Source organism: Podarcis pityusensis, assembly GCF_964106645.2.
Source record: "Podarcis pityusensis genome assembly, chromosome: 3".
Lineage (NCBI taxonomy): Eukaryota > Metazoa > Chordata > Lepidosauria > Squamata > Lacertidae > Podarcis > Podarcis pityusensis.
This window is the reverse complement of record NC_138026.1, coordinates 16,185,995-16,209,968: the sequence shown is the minus strand read 5'-3', so window position 1 is coordinate 16,209,968 and position 23,974 is coordinate 16,185,995. Positions and strand designations below refer to the sequence as shown.

General features: G+C 43.4%; 1 protein-coding gene across 1 annotated transcript in view; it reads right to left on the bottom strand.

Annotated features, from left to right (window-relative positions):
• PCSK2 (proprotein convertase subtilisin/kexin type 2) overlaps positions 1 to 23,974 on the bottom strand; it is a 129,030-nt gene that overhangs the window by 48,314 nt on the left and 56,742 nt on the right. Inside the window, exons 3-5 of the mRNA XM_080999144.1 lie at positions 8,767 to 8,880; positions 7,713 to 7,821; positions 4,384 to 4,421 (exon numbers count right to left, since the gene is read on the bottom strand). Coding sequence (XP_080855270.1) covers positions 4,384 to 4,421; positions 7,713 to 7,821; positions 8,767 to 8,880 — 261 coding nt within the window. The remainder of the gene's footprint in view (positions 1 to 4,383; positions 4,422 to 7,712; positions 7,822 to 8,766; positions 8,881 to 23,974) is intronic.

Below are 23,974 nucleotides of genomic sequence, written 5' to 3'. Positions count from 1 at the left end.
GCTGACAGGAAGACACCACTCCATAGAGCAATCCCTGCCTTACACCACATTGTAGATCACCACACTGGCAACACCTACCTTCACGAAGCCAGGCTTTAGGTCCATCTAGCTTCATAATGCCTAGTTTCATGACAGTAACATTGCCTCAGATAGGGGTCCTTCCCAACTCCCTGAGATATTTTGACCACACATCTCAGGGACTTGAGCCAGAACTTTCAACATGGGAAACATGCCTTTGACCACTGAGTTATGCTTTTCTAGAGTTAGAATATATCCCAGTGGCTACTGAATGCTCTCAGCCACTGGTGCCTGTTGTAAGAAATTCATTCTATGCATCTCCAGAGTATAATTAAAAGCCATCTTTACGTTACTACATTCTCCTGTCATCTTTATTTAGAACAACCTATTATACATCTCGTCACACCTCCGGTGTTGCTAGAGGGAATTCAAAAGGGCAATTCTAAATGTCACCCATCCTGCACAATATTTCACCAGCTCTATTTCCAATTTTCTTCTCTTGGCTGTGTGTGCCTTTTCTTCCCACTCAACAGAAGGTTTCTCATGGGGCGACTTCGGAGCTGTGTTAAATCATGGCATGCATGACTCCATCTATCCTCAACCTGACTCATTGCAGCAGAGAGCCCTACTGTGCAGCTGACATCAAGTTTGGGAGGCTTATATATGGGAATTCATAAACTTTGCAAACTGCTGGACCATCTATCATAGACGAGAGGATAGCCTAATCATGACAGACCATCTCCCTTTCATAGGTACATTTCTTAACTATTCTATATATTCTGATCGCTTGCTGATCAGAAGATTGGCGGTTTGAATCCCTGTGATGGAGCAAGCTCCTGTTGCTCTGTCCCAGCTCCTGCCAACCTAACAGTTCAAAAGCGCACCAGTGCAAGTAGAGAAATAGATACCGCTATGGTGGGAAGGTAAACAGTGTTTGCGTGTGCTCTGGCTTCTGACACGGTGTCCCATTGTGCCAGAAGTGGTTTAGTCATGCTGGCCACATGACCCGGAAAGCTGTCTGTGGACAAACGCTGGCTCCCTCAGCCTGAAAGCAAAATGAGTGGCATAATCCCATAGTTGCCTTTGACTGGACTTAACTGTCCAGGGGTCCTTTACCTTTTTACCTATCCCATTTACCCTTGGCTTACATTTTACTTCTTCAGATAAAGTTAGACACAACCTCCAGTCTCCTCAAGCCCAGCGCATGGTATAATATTTCCTTCCCTAACATGGAAACATCTTGAAATTGCTCCTATGCAACAGGCGATTATTCTGCAAGTATGTATGCAATGAACTGTTGCAAGTTGGCATAGTTCTCTGCTGTATTCCAGTCCACATATGACTCCACATCTAAAATCAAAACAATCACCCTCTTCAAAGCCTATATACTACTCTGCTCCTCCAATCTCTTCCCTGGCATCAATCTAAAGCAATCAGACTTCGCTCAGTATACCTCTGCTCTTGCCTTCAATTACTCAGACTCCAACACTGTTTTGAAGGACTCTTTTGTGATGTCCGTATGCCTTAATTTCCTGAAGTAAACAAAAGCCCTGCATCCCTCTGGGATGAATCCATCTCTAGACGCCTCATTCATTGTGTGCTTGGTCTGAAGCCTAGCGATGCAAGCAGAATGACACAGAATGACTCTTTTTTGCTTTGCTCCCCCCTCCCTTTTAGCTCAAAAGGCTTTGGAACGGGTTGTTATGTGCCTCAGTCTTGTTATCAATGTTATCAGGGCATTCACACTGTAAAACCTATTGAGCCAAGAAGGTCTTGCTTGATATTTTATGCAAGAAGAAATGGTCCTGTTGCATCTCAGCTAATGATTTAGGAGAATGAAAAATGGACTGTCCTGTATCGTATGTGCATTCGAATTCCCCCCATAAATATATATATGCCATTTTAATAATAATATTTTTTAATAAATTGCCAGAAGATTGCCAACTGACAAGAAGGTGTTGGTCTGGGGTGCTCTTGTGTTTTTAAAAGAAGCTTAATTGGAGGAAATCAACTTTTCATGTATGAGAGCATGATTACTTGTAACATCTGTAGACTTAGCATCTGTTGGCAACTTTACCCATATTCCTTTTTTGATGCACAATTTCATTCACTTTCTGAGATTATATCTGCAGCTATTTTGTGCATGCCATGGATTCATTAATACCTTCTTCTACCAAAAAGGCTTCCAGAGCAGATGGGGAAAGGCTTGTGGCCACCCAAATGTTGTTGGACTACAGCTCCCATCATCCCTCACCATAGTCCACACTGGCTGAGACTGGTGGGAACTGGAATCCTAAAAATATCTGGAGGACCACAAGCTCCCCACCCCGTATTAGATCAATAACCAATCTCTGCTCACAGGCTTGCAATCTAAAAGACATGACCTCCCCACTCCCAAAGAAATGGTGGTGGAATTGTTGCATACAGTAAACTTGTTTCAACAAAAAGGATATCTCTGCTGGGTCTCACATAGGCCTAATAATGGCAAATATGAAAAAGCAGAAACTGATAGTGATAGCTCAGAAAATTATATAGATGTAATTCCATGTAGTATAGAGTCTTAGAGCACAGAGCATAGAATTGCAGAGCAAGAAGGGGCACTGCTGGTTACCTAGTATAACTCCCTGCAATACAGAAATAACCACATCGAAAATAAGCTGTTTACCTAATTCCACCCCTCTTTTTCTCAGCTCTTTTTATGGAAATGAGTGCCTTATGTCGCCTTAAAAATGGAAGACAATAATTTTCAGAATGCATTTTTTTTTTTTTTTTACGGTACTACTGGTGGTTTCTTTTGTTTCTTTTGAGAGGGGAGCTGCTTCTCATAAACTGGCAAAACCAACGAGATGCTGAATTCCTTACAGTTCAGCAACTTGAGGCTCCATTTATAACAAAAGCTATTAAAAAGTGAATTCAGTATGGTGACAAATTTGAGCCCCAGTTAAGAAGACAGGAAAAGACCCACCAATTATGGCAATAGAGTAAAATAGATAAAGGACCTCTGGACGGTTAAGTCCAGTCAAAGGTGATTATGGGGTTGCAGTGCTCATCTCACTTTCAGGCCAAGGGTGCCAGCGTTTGTCCACAGACAGCTTTCCGGGTTATGTGGTCAGCATGACTAAACCGCTTCTGGCGCAATGGGACACCGTGACGGAAACAAGAGCTCATGGAAACGCCATTTACCTTCCTCCCGCAGATGTACCTATTTATCTACTTGCACTGGTATGCTTTCAAACTGCTAAGTTGGCAGGAGCTGGGCAGAGCAACAGGAGCTCACCCCGTCATGGGGATTCAAACCGCCGACCTTCTGATCGGCAAGCCCAAGAGGCTCAGTGGTTTAGACCACAGCATCACCCACAATAGGAGGAAGCCTCCTAAGCAAAGAAGGCTCTGAATCCTTCTTCCTTCTCTTGTAACAATGGCAGTGTTCTCTACAGGCATAAATGCATCTTGTTCTTTCATAGAGAGTTGTAATCTCAGTGTACCACTCAGGACTTGCTTGTCCTCATATCCAGAAATGGTAATGATCTTATGCTGTAAGTCATCTCGGCCCACCAGATGTTTTTGAGACTACAATTACCATCATCCCTGACCACTGGTCCTGCTAGCTAGGGATCATGGGAGTTGTGGTCCCAAAACATCTGGAGGGCCGAAGTTGAAGAAGCCTGCTGTAAGTCTTTATGTTCATACATTCATTCACCCAAAGGGATTCCTAAAACCACTTTGAGGTTTGGTTATAGCCAAGTGGTATATAACTATTGAGGAATAAATAAATAATAATAAACCCATGTAACAGGAAGACTATTATATATTATTTTCCAAATTGGGACATGATCAATTATTTCCATGTTCTTTATTTTCATGAGCTTTTACCATCACTGCAGGTCCATTGAGGACACGTGTCTTTGGCTCCCCAGGACCCTCATCAATTTTCCAGGTTTCTTTCAGATTCTTCACATTTTGAAATTATTCTTCTACCATAGCTTTCCAGTCTTCCTCCACTCTCCTTATTTCTTCCCATTCATATCACACATTTTGGGGGACTATCACACTTGCAACCACATCATGAAAGCTGAATTAGGAAATAGCTGTGGATGACACAATTTCTAATGTCGAGAATGAAAGCTTGTTTAGAGCTTGGCAACAACGTAATTTCCCCTGCCTACATATGTCACTGTTTTTGTCCATGCATCAGAAGGTCACAGAGGTGAATTTATCCATACCCACCATAGACTTTTACTTGCTTTATGCCCAGTCTTATTCATCATCTACATCAATAGCATATTTATGTGGCAAACACACCCAGTGGCTAAATATCTCCTCTAAAAAGAATGCCCAGAAGAACATAGAACATTGTGTACTCACGTAGTTTGAAGCCAGATCTGGATGAAGGTAATCAATGCCTGCCAAATAGATAAATAAAAGATGGCAGATAAAATACAATCAGCACATTACAAATGAAAATAGCAAAAAAAACGTTTTGGATAGCCACAGAATTAAATTGCTCTGCATATAAGCATGCTGCAAGGAATAAGATAAGTGCATACTTTTAATCCTTTCTTATTTAGACTACTATTAAATGTTACACGTGCGGTTGCACGAATTCAGAAATACCTTTGGGATCTGAGACAGAGGTTAGGGCTGTAAGAGCTACAGATTAGATTTACCAGTGGCCGTAACAACCTCTCAAAGGGACATGTTGACAAGCCGCAAACAATTCCACCAAAGCTGTGGGTAAAATAATGAATTGAAAAAGATGTTTAAAATAATGTTTGAAAAACAAAACAAAACCCAGAAGCTTTCCTTTTGGGAATTTTGGAGACAGAAAAACCCAAACTGTATAGAAATTTATTCATGTATGCTACTACAGCGGCAAAAATGTTACTTGCCCCAAAATGGAAAGAAGCAGAAGTCTCAGCAAAAGAAGGATGGATACAAAAACTTATGGAATATGCAGAAATGGCAAAACTTACTGGACAAATAAGAAATCAAGATAAACTTTTTATGAAAGAATGGAAATGGTTTATTAAATATTTACAAATAAACTGTCAACAGATAAGAACATTGGCAGGATTATTGTAATAGCCTGCAGTTTTACAAGAGTACATATTTAAAGTAGATGAATAAGTGAGTAAATTAACTTAATTTGGAATATGCAGAATATATATATATATAATAAGGAACCGCAGAAAAAGAGGGAAGGAAGTCGAGTTTTGAAATGTTAAAATGATTGTAAAATTATTGAAATGTATAAAACTGAAAATCATTGAGAAGAAGAAGCAGCAGCAGCAGCAGCAGCAGCAGCAGCAGCCATGGGTTATAGAATATATAGTAGATGAGTTTGCAGAAAGCCTAAATTTGAAAGCTTCACACTAAAGTCATCATGTATCTGAGAGCCACAAAAGATACTTCCACGGCCACATCTTGATTCCAGCAGCCACACTATTGCCATTAATTGCCCCTGTTGCTTTTCCAGAACCATTGCCTCTCTGGTACCCACATCCATTTCACCCTTTCTTATTCCCTCATTTCATATCTTCCAACATTCCTCATGCATGCACAATGAGATTTATCTAGAACTCGTGTTCCATTGAACTTACATGTATAATGTTTGATTTTGCCTTTATTAATGTTTCTGGGTGAGCATTTTAGGTTGCATTGTTCACTGTTTTATTTTTTTCTGGTTTTATATTTCTTACATGCATTGCATTTTACCTTCTCAAGTCTCTTTGAGACTCTATTGTATAAAGTGAGTGCTTATTACAATGAATAATAATAATTCCCCACATTTCTGCATCATTTGATGAATTTATAAAGAATAATTGGTCAACATTTTCAGACATATTTCTCCCAATAAGCTTATATTTGCAAGCTGTTCCCCTAGGATAAAGCATTTTTCAGTTCTTTTGCTGCAAATATATGTATTTTTATGCAAACTTTCACTTAATATTCTCATTTTTGTGCACACTATTTGGCTGCAGAAGAGCATCCCCAAAAAAATCAGAGAAGCGTGAATTTTGAAGGATAGCTATGTTTTGCTTCCTATATTGCTTTGGTAAGCATGAATTAGATAGTTTTCCATTACAATGTAAACCAAACTAAAAAGATTTCTGCCATGCACCCCTCAGCAGTAACAGATGGCATGGTAGGGTGGAAAAACTCACCTTACCTCCCAACAGCTGAATTGCTGCTGCCTACCAGGAAGGAGAGGGACAAGGTGGCATAGTGTAAATGCACCAGCAGAGCCAATCCGGTTGATCTTGCCAGTGTGTTTGCACTGCACAGACCTCCCTGCCACCTCACCCCTTCCCCTGTCCTTTCTGGTACACAGCAGTGATCCAGTGATCGGGAGGTAAGCTGTGCACTGCCGCCACACCATTTAGGAATTCACCAAAATTGAAGTCCTCAAGTGTTCCTACTTTTAAAGCCCTAAATGACCTTGGCCCAGTATACCTGAAGGAGCGTCTCCACCCTCATCGTTCAGCCCAGACACTGAGGTGCAGTTCCGAGGGCCTTCTGGCGGTTCCCTCACTGTGAGAAGTGAGGTTACAGGGAACCAGGCAGACGGCCTTCTGGGTAGTGGTGCCCGCCCTGTGGAACGCCCTCCCATCAGATGTCAAGGAAATAAACAAGTATCAGACTTTTAGAAGACATCTGAAGGCAACCCTGCTTAGGGAAGTTTTTAATGTTTGATGTTTTTATCGTGTTTTTAATATTCTGTTGGGAGCTGCCCAGAGTGGCTGGGAAAACCCAGCCAGATGAGTGGGGCATAAATAATAAGTTGTTGTTGTTGTTGTTGTTGTTGTTGTTGTTGTTGTTGTTTTGGGGGGAGGGGGAGTTTCTATCAGCAATGTACTACCAAAATCATGTTTCATATCTGAAGCAAACAGAATTTAAAAGCTTGCTAGAGCCATGCCCAGGATTTTCTTGCATCAGTGAAATTGGTTTAAATCTATGGTTTGATTATTAGATTGCATGAAATGCTACTCCTGTTTCAGATTCTGCTTGCTCCCTCCAGTTAGCCAGGTCACATACATACCACTTCTGTGCTCAGTCACTGTGAAACGTGACAAGTCACTCTGTGGGCCCAAGTAAAATAAGCCAGGGAGCGACAAGGCATGTGCAAATGGATGGGGTGCTGGGCAGACAAAAGGAGCATCATTTCCCCTGTGGTGTATCTCTATTAACAATGATAGGTCCCTGTGGATCTGTTCCAGCAGTTACAGGGTTGCTTCTTTTTAGCAAAACGATAGAACACTTACAGCACAAATTTGAAATGCCCTGTAATGTACAGTGAGGCAGGCATTGATATATCTCACATGTTGCAATATAAATGGTAGCATGTGTGTTTGTGTGTATAATTCTTCTAAGTTGCCCTAAAACTGCAGAGCAGATTTAATGACACAGTTTCCTCTGTGAAACTCAACTTCCATTTCAGTTCTGCTGGGCAAAACAAAATAAGCCGACAGCTGTTGTACCTGAACTAAAACAGCGCTACCCATGGCACATTTTTGAGAATCATAATTATCCATGAATTGTAACCCAGGGGAGCTTTCTGTAGATGTTCCCTTGGCTGAAGTGAATCTCTTACAAAGTTCTCATTAAAATATCCATGTTTGGAAGTTATGCCTTATTTTAAAATCAGATTTCTCATGTGATACAGACTGAGAGTCATGATATTTTAGTTCGCTTACCATCATCCATAATTCCTATAGTTACACCTTTCCCTGTGTAACCCAGCTCCCACGCTTCAGCTACATTCAGATCGAGTCCAGGAGTCCCATCTGCTTGCCCAGTGTTGATCTAATGCATAAAAAAATTAGAAAAAGAAAGCACAAGAGAATTATTTGCTTGGCACAAAACAGACTGTTTACATCCACTGAGATCCATCTGCCACAGGCTAGCCTTCATTTGCTTGGGAAGGAGGCACTAAATCCAGGAATGCTGGCAATAAAATAAGAGAAGGTTTTTAAAAAGATTTGGATGCAATGGGACTAATGCATTTCATTGCTCAGTCAGAACCAGAGGTTTGCTCTAAAATCTGGCTTGAGTGACAGATCACAGCCTGTGATCATGCAGTAATGAAAATGATTATGCCTCTGAACATGTTGAAGGTTAACCATTGACCTATTTAACTCAGTAAGGGACCCCTGTATGGTTAAGTCCAGTCAAAGGTGACTATGGGGTTGTGGCACTCATCTCTGCTTTCAGGCTAAGGGAACCGGCATTTGTCCACAGACAGCTTTCCAGGTCATGTGGCCAGCATGACGAAACTACTTCTGGCACAACAAAGCACCATGATGGAGGCCAGAGTGCACGGAAACACCATTTACCTTCCCGCCGGAACGGTACCTATTTATCTACTTGCACTTTGTGCTTTCGAACTGCTAGGTTGGCAGGAGCTGGGACAGAGCAATGGGAGCTCACCCCATTACAGGGGTCTGAACTACTGACCTTCCGATCAGCAAGCCCAAGAGGCTCAGTGGTTTAGACCACAGCACCACCCACATCTCAGTAATGTCTACATTAACTGACAGCAGCTCTGCAGGGCTATCTCTATCCAGGCAGGTCTGTCATTGGCAAATCATCCATTCAAAAGAGCTTAGCTTTAGCCTCATCGTGTCAAAAAATAATTGGAAATAATAGGGTGTGTTTGCTATATTCTTCCATACCAAGACATGCTTGAGGACTGCAAAAATCTGAAATTGCTTTCCTGATGGAGAGGGATGGAAGTTCACGGTTGCTTACCAAGTACCACTGCTTTGTAAATAAAGGATCATTCATGTTGATGTCTATTTCATTGATATCTCTGTAGCCTCTCTTCCTCCTCCCAAAGCCTTCTTGCTGCACAGCCTTCTTCACCTGCAACAGTAATTGTATTAAAAGGTTATTACCATATGTGGTGTTTGCCCTCCTAGGTGACATCATGCTGGGTCATAAGGAAAGGGTTAAATGAGTGTGAAGTGATTGGCAAGTGGGGACCCAAGGGGAGGAGTTAGAGTTAGAGTTAGAGTTAGAGTTAGATTTACAGATAGGTAGCCGTGTTGGTCTGCCATAGTCAAAATAAAAAAAATCCTTCCAGTAGCACCTTTAAGACCAACTAAGTTAGTTCTTGGTATGAGCTTTCGTGTGCAAGCACACTTCTTCAGATACACTGAAACAGAAGTTGCCAGATAGAAGGATCTGGCAACTTCTGTTTCAGTGTATCTGAAGAAGTGTGCTTGCACACGAAAGCTCATACCAAGAACTAACTTAGTTGGTCTTAAAGGTGCTACTGGAAGGATTTTTTTTAGTTAGAGTTAGAGTTAGAGTTGTGAAGAAGTCAGTCGGGTGTTAGAGAAGAGAGAGGGAGGATAAATCTGTGGGTTGGGATAGTTTGATGTGAGAGAGTGAGAGAATCTGTTAAGAGGAGTCAGATAGACAGTTGGGATAATCAGTTAGAAGTTATTAGGAAGGTATAGGCCGGTAAAGAAACTAAGATTAAGAAACTGACAAGAAAAATTATCTGAAACCATAAACATGTTAAAGCTTATAAAATAAACTTGTTTATTTGGTTTAATGTTAACAACTGTCTGGACTCCGTGTGTACCCGAGAGAAACGGGTTGGTGGCAGCGGGGAAGCAATCACAGTGGTGGCACAGGGATCAATAGACCGTCAAACGTCTGGGGACCCTGTGTGATCGCCACACCATATCATTGGTATTTGTGAAACAAGGGTATTGCCTTGTTGCTTACCATCTTGTACTTTTTTTAGTATGGGGAGGGACCTAAACACAGGAGCAGAGATGGAGAAGGAGCAGCTCTCTTCCCCGGGTCTACGCTGCACCTGGGAGATGTGTGGAAGGTAGTTTCCTCAGCACTGACCCAATTCTACCAGGGCGCAGCTCCATTCATGGATCAGGCGTGACCTGGGGGCAGAAGCAGCAGAGAGGAGGAACTGTGGCAGCAGCATTGCCGCGCCTCTCCTCTGCTGGGCTCCAGCACGCAAGGGAGGCGATGACAGCCCCTGCGGGGAGATCCTCACACTACTGGCTATGCCAGCAGCTCCTGCAGATGGTGGACCAGAGTTGCTGGCTTGGGCACATCACTGGGGGCTGCACTGCAGCAGTGGCAGCCTCTCCTCTCCCGCCCACTGTCCTGCAGCTGCTACAAGCTGCAAAAGGGTGGATGCCAGCAGTGGTGGCCATGAAGAGGCTCGGCCAGCTCATCGTCCTCCCAGAGCTCAGCAGCGGTTCTGGAGGGGGAAGCAGGACAATCCCAGATCCAAAGAGAAGCCGGGAATGCTTCTGTGAATCTGAGATGTCCCAGTAAAATCAGGGCAGTCAGGGATCTGGTCTTTCAGTTTTCTGTTCTGGAGTTATCTCAATGAGTATTGGTGTCCAGTTCCATTCTGCTACTGATCAACATCCATCCATTCCCAATACAGTGGTACCTCAGGTTACATACGCTTCAGGTTACATACGCTTCAGGTTACAGACTCCGCTAACCCAGAAATAGTGCTTCAGGTTAAGAACATTGCTTCAGGATGAGACCAGAAATTGGGCTCCGGCGGTGCGGCAGCAGCAGGAGGCCCCATTAGCTAAAGTGGTGCTTCATGTTAAGAACAGTTTCAGGTTAAGTACGGACCTCTGGAACGAATTAAGTACTTAACCTGAGGTACCACTGTACCCCCTTCAGGAAGTCAGATTCACACATATTATACCAGTTACACCGTTAAATACTTAGCTTCTGCACGCACACGCTTTTGCCCTTCCTCTGTGTTTGAAGCACAGGTGGGCTACCATCAGCTCATCAATCCTGGTGTTCAAACACAGGGAGCGAGTGGGAGCAATTCTGGGTAGAAAGGAAACAGTTCATAGAACAGCAACGGCCATCCTTGTTGTGCTTTGGGATTTCCATATTAAGTGCTCTCAAGCTTCGTGCGTTAATAGTCAGCAGAAGTGGGGTGGCATACACAAATGGAGCACCGAATCATTAAGAGGTGATTCATCTACAAGCCCCTGTTTGTGCTCTTTGAGAAAGGGGTACCCAATTGAATTAAAACTGGAAAACCTACAGCTGGCGAAAGAGAACACGGTATTTTCAGAGCACCTAATTAACCAGCGGAACATTACTATGTCACAAGGCTTTATTGAGGTGGAGCGCTAAGAAGGATTCGGAAAAAGGATTAAAGCTTAACATGAATGAGGATTTTATGACTATGGTGAACAAGGTATAGAGAGAATGAAAGTGCAGCTGCCAGGTTGGGCAGAAGCCAACTGTGGATGGTTTTAAAACTGTATCAGCTTCCTAAGGTAAGCGATGAAGTTAATGCTCATGACTTTTGTGTCCATAGTGTATTCATTCTGATTTCTTTCTCACCCGGCCCCCAAGGAGTTAGTGCACAAAAAAGGGAACGTCTTTAACAGTGCATAAGCCCTGGCAATGTACAGTTGACAAAACTCAAGTTGAGCTTTATCTCTGATGGTGCAGGATTGTTCCGCCCTCCCCACACACAATGGAATGTCCAGTGGGCCACAAATTCCCGATAAGATTTGTGCCTATTGGCGTCTATCCATTTATCTGGTGCCCTCCAGATTATTGAGCAGAACAACTCCCATCAGCCCTGACTAGCCACGTTGGGTGAGGTTGATGAGAGTTGTAGTACTTTTGGAAGGCTACCGTCCTATTTAGGGACGTGGTTGGCGCTGTGGGTTAAACCACAGAGCATTGGACTTGCTGATCAGGTCAGCGGTTCAGCTGCTGGTCAGCGGTTCGAATCCCCACGACAGGGTGAGTTCCCGTTGCTCGGTCCCTGCTCCTGCCAACCTAGCAGTTCAAAAGCACGTCAAAGTGCAAGTAGATAAATAGGTACCGCTCCGGCGGGAAGGTAAAGGGCGTTTCCATGCGCTGCTCTGGTTCGCCAGAAGTGGCTTAGTCATGCTGGCCACATGACCCAGAAGCTGTACGCCGGCTCCCTCAGCCAATAAAGCGAGATGAGCGCTGCATCCCCAGAGTCGTCCACGACTGGACCTAATGGTCAGGGGCCCCGTTACCTTTTACCGTCCTATTTAGTGGGAAATCTTTGAAACAACGAGGCCATCCAATTCCCTGGCAGGCTTTCAAGGATAGCAACAGAGCTGGGAATTGGTTTTATTGTTTTTCAGACGCTTGCCTTACCGCTTGCATTTTTGTTCTTCTTTTCCAGTTATGTTCTATTATTGTTGCTGATGCTGATGCTTTAAATATTGTTAGCCAGATGGCAGGATGCATTCATAAATAAATAAATTAAAATTATGCAATGAGATTGGCTCTGTAATTTGAGTTGAATCCCTACAGTGTCGGGGGGCGGGGAGTCTCATACTGTACACATGGCTGCTGGGCTACCTTAGAAAGTGAGAAAAAGAATGCCTTAGGGATGGAGCCAGTGCAAGGATCTCTTAAGGTACTGGCTCCACTAGGAACTAGCTCTGTCTCTGTACAGCTGCAAATAAAACATTTTAGGTGTGTTGTAAAGTGCAATATACAAATGTGACACTAGATGGCAATGGTGAGCTATGGGGAATTCAATATATTTTTTTCAAAACGTTTTTTTAAAAAAGCATTTTCACAGCATTTTTTATGCGTGTGTAGATTCCACCGGTATGTATTGTTTCATATTTACAAGGCATGAATTACTGTGAACAAATAAATCAACAGAACAGAACTCAAAAGCATACTTCAAAGGAATTATGGGGTTGTGTTGACCTTCAAGTGGTTGTACACTTGCAAAATCCCACTGAAAATGCAGAGCTTAGGGCAAGATTTGCATGGATGTAAATTGTCTTTTTTACTGCTTTGCTTGTCTTGCTAACCCTATACTTCATTTGATGTTTATGGTTTGCAGATCAGAAAAATGAAACTGGGAATACATTGCTAAGTAAGTGAGAGCTGTCTATCACCCAAAACACATGCCTCTGCCCTTGGGGAATTCTCAACAAAGCATTGGTTACATAAATCATCAAGTACTGCTATAGCTCCTGGGACTCCATGGACTTCTTGCAGTCCATGGGACTCTCAAGAGTCTCCTATGGTGCTGGAGGATACTCTTGAGAGTCCCATGGACTGCAAGAAGATCAAACCTATCCATTCTGAAGGAAATCAGCCCTGAGTGCTCACTGGAAGGACAGATCCTGAAGCTGATGCTCCAATACTTTGGCCACCTCATGAGAAGAGAAGACTCCCTGGAAAAGACCCTGATGTTGGGAAAGATGGAGGGCACAAGGAGAAGGGGACGACAGAGGACGAGATGGTTGGATAGTGTTCTCGAAGCTACCAGCATGAGTTTGACCAAACTGCGGGAGGCAGTGGAAGACAGAAGTGCCTGGCGTGCTCTGGTCCATGGGGTCACGAAGAGTCGGACACGACTAAATGACTAAACAACAACAACATAGCTCCTGGGAGAATATCCTCCATTAGACTCAGCATTTTCTGATAGTCCACGGTGATATATGGGTGTTTCATCAAAAGACAGGAGATGTTTTCTTGATAGCTGGGAATCTCCCTCTAGCTGTTGGGCTGTGAAACCCGCTATGATCCCGGAGAAAGTGACAATTGGTAGAAAAGGGCTGAGAAACAGCACGGGTCCAGTTTGCAATATGAATTTAAAGAGAACCAAACAGGGGAAAGCAAGAGTTGTGGGTTGGTTAAAGCATCTCCAGATTTACTTGCTCTCTTTGGGACACAATTCAGGATTGTTTGTTTGTTTGTTTTATTTAAATTTATATACTTCCCAAGGAATCAAGAAGACCAAAACTTCAACAAAGAATGGGGGAAATTTATAAATTATGTGGGAGACCATTTTAAGCAAGATGAAAACGCTAGCAGGATCGCGATAACACTTGTAACGTAGCAGGAACTATGGAGACAATGGAGTTATATAAAATATGGACTATTGAAAAAGATGCAGCAGGAAAGGTTTGATAATGGTACCCATGGGGGGAGGGAAGGGGGAAAGTCCAGAGATTCAGAGGAATCTCTTAACTGTTGATTTGTATGGTTGCATTGTTATAATTTTGTATAGGTAAAGGTAAAGGGACCTCTGACCATTAGGTCCAGTCGTGACTGACTCTGGGGTTGCGGCGCTCATCTCGCTTTATTGGCAGAGGGAGCCGGCGTACAGCTTCCAGGTCATGTGGCCAGCATGACTAAGCCGCTTCTGGTGAACCAGAGCAGCACATGGAAATGCCGTTTACCTTCCCACTGGAGTGGTACCTATTTATCTACTTGTATATGTAAAAGCAAATAAAAAATACTTCTCTCTCTCTCTCTCTCTCTCTCTCTCTTCATCCAAAGATCAAACGGAAAGGTTTATGGCATAAAAATGCAAAATGAAAACAAAATACAAAACAAAACAAGCAAACAAATAGAAAAACCAATAGCTTTAGCGAACCCCTTGATGGTTAAGAGCAGTTCCACAATAGAACCAGATTCTTAGAGGGGTGATGCACTCTCACTTAGGGGATATCTCCAAGCAAAGAATGCACCAGGGATGGATTTCCAGCATCAAACAGGGGGTTGGACTGGAGGAATGTTTGTTAAGCAGGAGAATGGACTCTAGTGTGCTTATTAACTCTTTATTCTCACATCAACCCTGTCAGGTGAGTTGTTTTACAACATAGCAGCTGACTTCAGATCAGCCGAGTTTGAATGCGAGCCCTGATCAAAGGCCAGTACACTTCCTAGGTTATCGACAAGGTTCCGTTAAGAAGAGTACACTTCTATGGTACACAGACAATGATAAATAGCAAAGTGATTTGCCAAAAAGGGGGAGGTGGGATCCTTAAGGCAACAACAAACAATACTACTTTTTAAACACAGTCGTAAAATTCAAGATGTTTAACAATGGACATTGCATACTTGTGTTTCAGGTCTACACTTAAAACATCATAGATGCATGCCTATTGCTATGCCATTTCTGTTTAATAATGTAATCTAATTCCCTATTGCAGTCCCCCTATTTAGAGCTCTCCCTCTCACCCATGCCTAGATCATTAACAAACGCCTTGCTGTGACTCCATTAGAGAAAAGGCTCCACATACTTCAGAAGATAGCCTCGTGATTATAAAATACCAACAAGGAAAAAAATGACACCTAAGTATTGAGTTTTAATATACTTCCACTTAGGCATGGTGCATAAAATAACTGGGATGCTAATAAACCAGCAGGACAGTGAGGCAGAACAAATTAAGAAATTCATCTATCGACTTCATGACTACTCCGGGGGGAGCGCAAGCATCATAACATCGTAAACTGAAAGCATGCTGTGCGCTCCAAGGAATGGCAAGAAAATAGCCTCCGCATCTTAATGCAGCAACGTGAGCAGGGCTGATGAGCAGGATTGGCTAAGAGCATCATCCTTGCTGCCTTCAATGTGCTGCACTAGGAAGGACGATTCCTTCCCCACCCCCCACCCCCCTGCCCCCACCCCAGCATTATTCCCTTGGCTATCTTCACCCAAGCTCCAAATCCAAATCCTACTCTTTTATAGCACACGACGGAAAAATAGAGAGAGATCCCCATTGGAACTGTTGCCTGGGATATGTCTGTGAGTTTGCTTGTACAACATATTTGCATTTGCAGACTTTTTTTTTTTGCCATAAGAGAGACAAACTTATATTTGTTTGTTTGTTTGTTTGTTTGTTTGTTTGTTTATTCATTTATTTATTCAATTTATATTCTGCCTTATACCCAGAGGTCTCAGGGTGGTTCACAGAATAAAATCAAGATATAAAACCACAAAATACATAATAAAAATAAAAACAACAACCCAATAACAACCCCCCAAAAAAGAGACACGTTTTAAAAGGGCATAGGATGTCAATCAGATCAACCAAAGGCCTGGTGCCTAAAGGTGTCCAATGAAGGCACCAGGCGAACTTCCCTGGGGAGAGGATTCCACAGACAGGGAGCCACTGCAGAGAAGGCCTGTTCAAATGTGAGAAATGGGACTCAAAGTACTCTCCTGATCTACATCCCTAAACTGGTTTGAGCATTCACGACTCAAAGCTCAAGATGAATTCACTTTCCAAGGCATATCATAATGGGTATCCTGTGAAGAGAGTGCTTGAAGACTGAAGCCAGAACAGTACCCTCTGGATATTATAGGACAATTCTCATCATCTCATTGAAAGAGATGGGTTTGCTTAGTGTGGAGAAGGGATGTTTAAAAGGGAAACATCAAATACCAAATACTAATATTACTATGGAAGAAACATCAGCATGCTGAACGGTTTTGTACTTTGAAACCGTCCTTTGAAGCTGTCCTTTGAAAGACGGGCCCTGGGAGGCAGGAAGGGGAGGAAGATATATTACCCTCCCCAGAGGGCATGCTTAATGCTCCCATGGTGAGTTATCAAGTGACTTTTGTGTCACTAGCCTAAAAAGAACGTCCTTTTCCAAGGCGTGACATCTTATTAGTTTTCCTTTTCATAAAGTGTAAGCAGAATCACTTCCCTTCACTGCTACAAAACAGTGGGTGGAGTCATAAAGACTCCCAGAAGGGCTGGCTGAAGCCTTTAAATTATTCCCAATCTTAATCTTTTAAATGTTCCCTAAGACTCTCATGGAGCATTACCAGCACAGAATGTAGATGCTGATGAGAAAGTCTACTTACATCTCCTTCTCCATAATATAATAAAAATAATAATTTATTATTTATACCCTGCCCATCTGGCTGAGTTTCCCCAGCCACTCTGGGTGGCTTACATCTCCATCTCTCACTCCCTGAATGATCAAACCAAAGGAGATGGCTATGCCTCTAGAGCCCTAGCGACCAAGGAGCCAGCAGAGGGAGATGTCACAATGAAGGGCGTGTCACAAGGACCTCCGCAATCTAGCAACCACCAGCACTCAACTGACACTACTCTCAACTGACACTACTAACTTTCCTTACCTGGCTTTTAATCCATGTTCAGCCCCAACACATTTTAAAAGGGCATTGGATGTCAACCAGATCAACCAAAGGCCTGGTTAAAAAGGAACACTTTTGCCTGGCTCCTAAAGGTATATAATGAAGGCGCCAGGTGAACTTCCCTGGGCAGAGCATTCCACAGATAGGGAGCCACTGCAGAAAAGGCCTGCTCTCATGTTGCCACCCTAAGGACCTCACAAGGAGGAAGCACATGAAGAAGGGCCTCAGAAGATGATCTCAGGCTCTGGGTAGGTTCATATGGAAAGAGGCGGTCCTTGAGGTGTTGCGGTCCTGAGCCATTTAAGGCTTTATAGGTCAAAACCAGCACTTTGAATTGTGCCCAGAAACTAATTGGTAGCCAGTGCAGTCAGACCAGGATTGGTGTGATGTGCTCAAACCCTCCTGCTCCAATGAGCAGCCTGGCCATTGAATTCTACAGCACCTGAAGTTTCTGAACCATCTTCAGAGGCAGCCCTATGTATAACGCATTGCAGTAATCTAACCTTGAAGTTACCAGAGCATAGACGACAGTAGTTAGGCTGTCCCTGTACAGATAGGGTTGTAGCTGGGCCACCAGCCGAAGCTGATGGAAGGCACTCCGGGCCGCTGAGGCCACCTGAGCCTCGAGCAACAGCAAAGGATCCATAAATATCCCCAAGCTATTCATTAAACTTATTAGTTGCTACCTAAAAGGTCTCTGAGCAACTTACATTTAATGCATAAACATAAGCGGATTTTTTATATAACGGGGGAAATGGCTTCGGGGAATAGCTGTTTCACAACACGTCAGGAGACTAGGTGAGCAAAGCAGAAAGTCTGGAATGGAAGAAGCAGACACCAAGCTATCCAAGAAAAAAGATAGGGTTGGCTCAATCATGAAATCTCGCTGGCTTAAAGCTTGGCTAATATTCCTGTCCCTCCATTTCCATTTGCTTCTTCCACTGTTCCCCATTCCCTCCAAACAATGTCCAGGGGAATGCTGCTCCCCTCCATCTTTGAAGTCTCTCTGTGCTGAAATAGCCTGGCCTAAACATGCAGCAGATGGCGTAGCAGAATGGAATGTGACTCTCTGGGTGGAAGAGGCCACTTTTCAGTGCTCCTCATGGAAACAGAAAACTAAAGCAATTAAAGAGAGACCAGTGTTTTTCCAGCCCTTTCCCTGCTGTCTCTGCACTCAAAAAGACAAAAATAAAATCGCCCATGCATTCTATCCTCCCACTGCAAAATTCTTATCCCTCATTTCTGCTGCATGGGAAGACCGGGTAATTCTCTGGGCTCAACATCACCATCAATCCATTTCTGAGAAGGGTAAAAAGCTCCGCAATACCACAAGCATATACACAGACTTTAAAGGAGTATTAAAGAACTAATCGCTTTTATAAACCCATCCTCCTCCCTGATCAATTTTTACTTTGTTAAAAGCCTTGTTAGACCCTCAATCTTAATTTTCTGCAGTTTATTGGTTCATTCGGTTGCGGTGCTCTTTGAAAGGCTGTGCAGCCAGCGAGTCTGCGAAAATCAATACATATCACAGACGGGAATACATTGGAGGAGCAAAAAGTAAGGGAGCAGGCAGTCACTGTTAAGCTGCTGTATTTGACACCCAGAAAAAGGATGTGTTCACAAACATTCCCCCGCACACACAGAACCCCACTGCATGCAGCCTGAGCCAAACTATGGTGAACCATAAATATAGACAATTGGGTGTCCCGGGGGGGGGGGTTAGTCATATGACAAAAAAAAGGATGCCATATTGCTTTGCAAGCACAATATCAGTGTTCAAAAGTCTGACCAAAAAATCTGATGATTTGCTTCTATGCTTTTAAAGCAGACCTGCAGAAAGTGTGACCCACCAAAGGTTTTTTAAAAAAGGTAAAGGACCCCTGGATGATTAAGTTCAGTCAAAGGCGACTATGGGGTTGTGGTGCTCATCTCGCTTTCAGGCCAAGGGAGCCAGCATTTGTCCATAGACAGCTTTCCGGGTCATGTGGCCAGCATGACTAAACCGCTTTTAGCACAATGGAACACAGTGACAGAAACCAGAGCACATGGAAACGCCATTTATCTTCCCGCCACAGTGATACCTATTTATCTACTTCCACTGGAGTGCTTTCGAACTGCTAGGTTGGCAGGAGCTGGGACAGAGCAATGGGAGCTCACCCCATTGTGAGGATTCGAACCGCCAACCTTCTGATTGGCAAGTCCCAGAGGCTCAGTGGTTTAGACCACAGTGCCACCCATGTCCCACCAAGGGAAACACAGCTCACCTTCAGCAACATAAGGCAGCCCTCCAGAAAGCTCAATAGACTTCCTCTTTTGGCCACTTGCTTGGGGGTCAGAAATAGATTTATTCAATTTATGTATCCTTTCATGCAAAATGAGTCCCAAGACAATTTACAGGGAGAATATGCAATGTACAATAGAACAAAATAAATGTACAAAAAGTGCTCATCCACACACACACAACCACAGAGGCTGGGAATGCTAGAAGAACATGAAAATATAACCACGTGGCTAGTGATCACCTGTGACCTGTTAGGGCACAACATTTGAAAGCCTGGCAAAAATAAAAGGGTAAAGGTAAAGGGACCCCTGACCATTAGGTCCAGTCATGGCCGACTCTGGGGTTGCGGCGCTCATCTCGCTTTATTGGCCGAGGGAGCCGGCGTACAGCTTCCAGGTCATGTGGCCAGCATGACTAAGCCGCTTCTGGCGAACCAGAGCAGCGCACAGAAACGCCGTTTACCTTCCTGCCGGGGCGGTACCTATTTATCTACTTGCACTTTGACGTGCTTTCAGACTGCTAGGTTGGCAGGAGCAGGGACCGAACAACGGGAGCTCACCCCGTCGCGGGGATTCGAACCGCTGACCTTCTGATCAGCAAGTCCTAGGTTCTGTGGTTTAACCCACAGCACCACACAAAATCCCATCTCCAACTGTGGGCATCTTTCTGGTTTAGAGGAATAAAGTGGGAGGGGGGGATATAACATGTTTGCAGGGGTGGAAACCCTATTCATTCTGGTCTAAAATACACCAATGAGACATGCAATAAAAATATAACCCATAAATAGGATTTTTGCTTTGGCATATCATAAGAAGAAGAGAGGCCAGCCAGTCAGGCAGAGACCTACCTATCTATCTCCTTGACATAGCTACTGCTGGGAATTGTGAGTTCTTTTGTGACTCAAATTAAAAACTCAGCCAGAGAATAATAGAGGCCAAGGTAGGTGCCATGATTCTCACTTTCATATTGAAGGAGTGCATCAGGAGTTGCTGAAGTTCGGAATCAGAGCCAAAATGTTATCTGGGCCAAGATGTTACAAAATTCCATGACATCATTAAAAACACTGTAGATAGTGCTCATCAATTAGACAGTAGGGGGGGGAAACCTTCCATAATAGAAACGCAATTATTATTATTTTAATCAGCTAATGGAAACTAACTAGAGAGAAGGCCAGAATGATTTTTGTGTGAAGGAATGACACTTTCCCCCATTATTTTACATGTAGTTCCTTGTTATGAAAAGGTTGCTTCTCTCCCTCTCTGCTTTTTTCTTCTTAGAGGCTGATCTGACAGTCTAAGGCTGTTCTAGGGGAGAAAAGTTGCACAAGAGGAAGTCTGTTGCACAAGTGGAATGGTAGTGTTGGATACAATTGACTGTCCTGTCCCAGAAAAAAAGGCCTAAGGGCTACAAATCTCTTTGGGATACTATTGTTGTTGTTGTTGTTGTTGTTGTTATTGTTGTTATTGTTATTGTTATTGTTATTGTTATTGTTATTGTTATTGTTATTGTTATTGTTATTGTTATTGTTATTACCCCGCCCATCTGGCTGGGTTTTCCCAGTCACTCTGGGTGGCTCCCAACAAAATATTAAAAACACGATAAAACATCAAACATAAAAAACTTCCCTAAACAGGGTTGCCTTCAAATGTCTTCTAAAAGTCACATAGTTGTTTATTTCCTTGGCATCTGATGGGAGGGCGTTCCACAGGGCTGGCGCCACTACCGAGAAGGCCCTCTGCCTGGTTGCCTGTAACCTCACTTCTCGCAGTAAGGGAACCGCCAGAAGGCCCTCGGAGCTGGACCTCAGTGTCCGGGCTGAACGATGGGGATAGGTATACTGGCCATCCTCTACCTCCATCCCCTGAAGAACTAAACTGGGAGAATGGTGGCAATTTTGCCTATTGCACTTCAGGGCCTCCCTTCCATTTCTTCTGTCTGCAGGTCAGTGCTATAACATCTGAACCTCACTTTTACAACATGCCTCTGGATGTGAACCTACACACAGTATAATTTTATGATTATACCGTTCATTCAAGAGAAGTGCACTTTATCAGTTTCTAAAGGATGTTTCCTCATGCCTTTCTCAGCAATGTCAATCATACAAACTGAGGTAGTTTAACATGTAACCAGTTCATATTTAAACAGTGTTGCCTCCTAACCCTTTCTGCAACCTCTCCTTGTGACTTCCCCGAGACTTTATTGCTGCCTGGTAAATTAGAGGAGCTTTCTTATAAAAAGAAAACAAAAGCTAGGGGAAGAAATCGATATTTTTCTCCATTTAGTTAGCCTCTCACTGTGTTGAGCATAGATACAAGGAATCAATGTGAACTATGCTGCTGAGAGGAGTTTTCATTCTGTTCAACTAAACATCAATAGCATGAACCTAATCATCTCTTTCAAATTCAAAAGAACTGGTTATGCTGGAACCTTCAGAGTGGCTGAAAAAGAGTGGTTTTTCCCCACTAGGCCCTCACATTCCTGATGCACAAAAAAAATATGTTTTCTCTTTCATATGATCAAGAAAGTAGACAATTTCATTAAAACGAGGGCCCAGAAAGCAAGTGGCTTGTCCAATAACTGCATTGTTCAATAACTGCTCCCAAAGATGTATTCTACTTTATTTATAAAAGTACTTCCATGTCGCCATATCACACAACACCAGACAGGGAAGGGGAAAAAACCAATAAAACACCATTAAAAACAATACAAGGAATCAGCTTCAAAGGCATAGGGCATAAAAAAAAGTCTCCAAGAGAATCTGAAAGCCAAAAGTAAAGATTCCTTTCCTGGTTCTGTGGAGGAGACCACAGAGCAAGACAGCAAGGCAGGTCAGTTGTCAACAGCACCATGGAGAGCTCCAAAGAAGAAACTTGCTAGGACCAAGGGATGGAAATGAACAGAGCCTTTTTGAGCATCTGTCTCCAGCACACCTCTGCTAAGCTCTGGTCCCTTTTGGAGTTCTAGAGTCTCTTAAAGGACCATCCCTTTGCCTGAAGACACCTACTTTCCAGAATTTCATGGTCTCTCAGCAGATGTGATTCTTGGGGACACTGAACACTGAACACTGAAGCACAACGTCAGGCAATACCAATGAGACAGAAACATGGAAGGTGCCTAAAGAAGCCAGGGTGGCTATCTAAAGAACTTTTAACTGAGTTAAGATTAAAAAAGGATGTGTACAAAAAATGGAAAAGGGGGGAAACCACCAAAGAGAAATTCAAACAAATAGCCAGCACGTGTAGACACAAAGTCAGAAAAGCTAAAGCACAGAATGAACTCAGGCTTGCTAGAGAGGTTAAAAGCAACAAAAAAGGCTTTTAAGGGTATGTTCGTAGCAAAAGGAAGAACAAAGAAACAGTGGGGTCACTCAGAGGAGAAGATGGTGAAATGCAAACAGGGGACACAGAAAGGGCTGAACTCCTCAATGCCTTCTTTGCCTCAGTCTTCTCCGATAAAGAAAACAATGCCCGACCTGAAGAATTTGGAGCAAATGATTCAGCAAAGGAAACACAGCCCAGAATAACTAAGGAGATAGTACAAGAATACTTGGCTAGTTTAGATGTATTCAAGTCTCCAGGGCCAGATGAACTGCATCCAAGAGTATTAAAAGAACTGGCAGATGTGATCTCAGAACCACTGGTAGTCATATTTGAGAATTCCTGGAGAACAGGCGAAGTCCCGGCAGACTGGAGGAGGGCAAATGTTGTCCCTATTTTCAAAAAGGGGAAAAGAGAGGACCCAAATAATTACCGCCCAGTCAGTCTGACATCAATACCAGGGAAGATTCTGGAGCAGATCATTAAGCAAACAGTCTGTGAGCACCTAGAAAGGAATGCTGTGATCACCAATAGTCAGCATGGATTTCTGAAAAATAAGTCATGTCAGACTAACCTGATCTCGTTTTTTGACAGAATTACAAGCTTGGTAGATGAAGGGAACGCAGTGGATGTAGCCTACCTTGATTTCAGCAAGGCATTTGACAAGGTGCCCCATGATATTCTTGTAAAGAAGCTGGTAAAATGCGGTCTTGACTATGCTACCACTCAGTGGATTTGTAACTGGCTGACTGACCGAACCCAAAGGGTGCTCATCAATGGTTCCTCTTCATCCTGGAGAAGAGTGACTAGTGGGGTTCCACAGGGTTCTGTCTTGGGCCCGGTCTTATTCAACATCTTTATCAACGACTTGGATGATGGACTCAAGGGCATCCTGATCAAATTTGCAGATGACACCAAACTGGGAGGGGTGGCTAACCCCCACAGAGGACAGGATCACACTTCAAAACGACCTTGACAGATTAGAGAACTGGGCCAAAACAAACAAGATGAATTTTAACAGGGAGAAATGTAAAGTATTGCACTTGGGCAAAAAAAATGAGAGGCACAAATACAAGATGGGGGACACCTGGCTTGAGAGCAGTACATGTGAAAAGGATCTAGGAGTCTTGGTTGACCACAAACTTGACATGAGCCAACAGTGTGACGCGGCAGCTAAAAAAGCCAATGCAATTCTGGGCTGCATCAATAGGAGTATAGCATCTAGATCAAGGGAAGTAATAGTGCCACTGTATTCTGCTCTGGTCAGACCTCACCTGGAGTACTGTGTCCAGTTCTGGGCACCACAGTTCAAGAAGGACACTGACAAACTGGAACGTGTCCAGAGGAGGGCAACCAAAATGGTCAAAGGCCTGGAAACGATGCCTTATGAGGAACGGCTAAGGGAGCTGGGCATGTTTAGCCTGG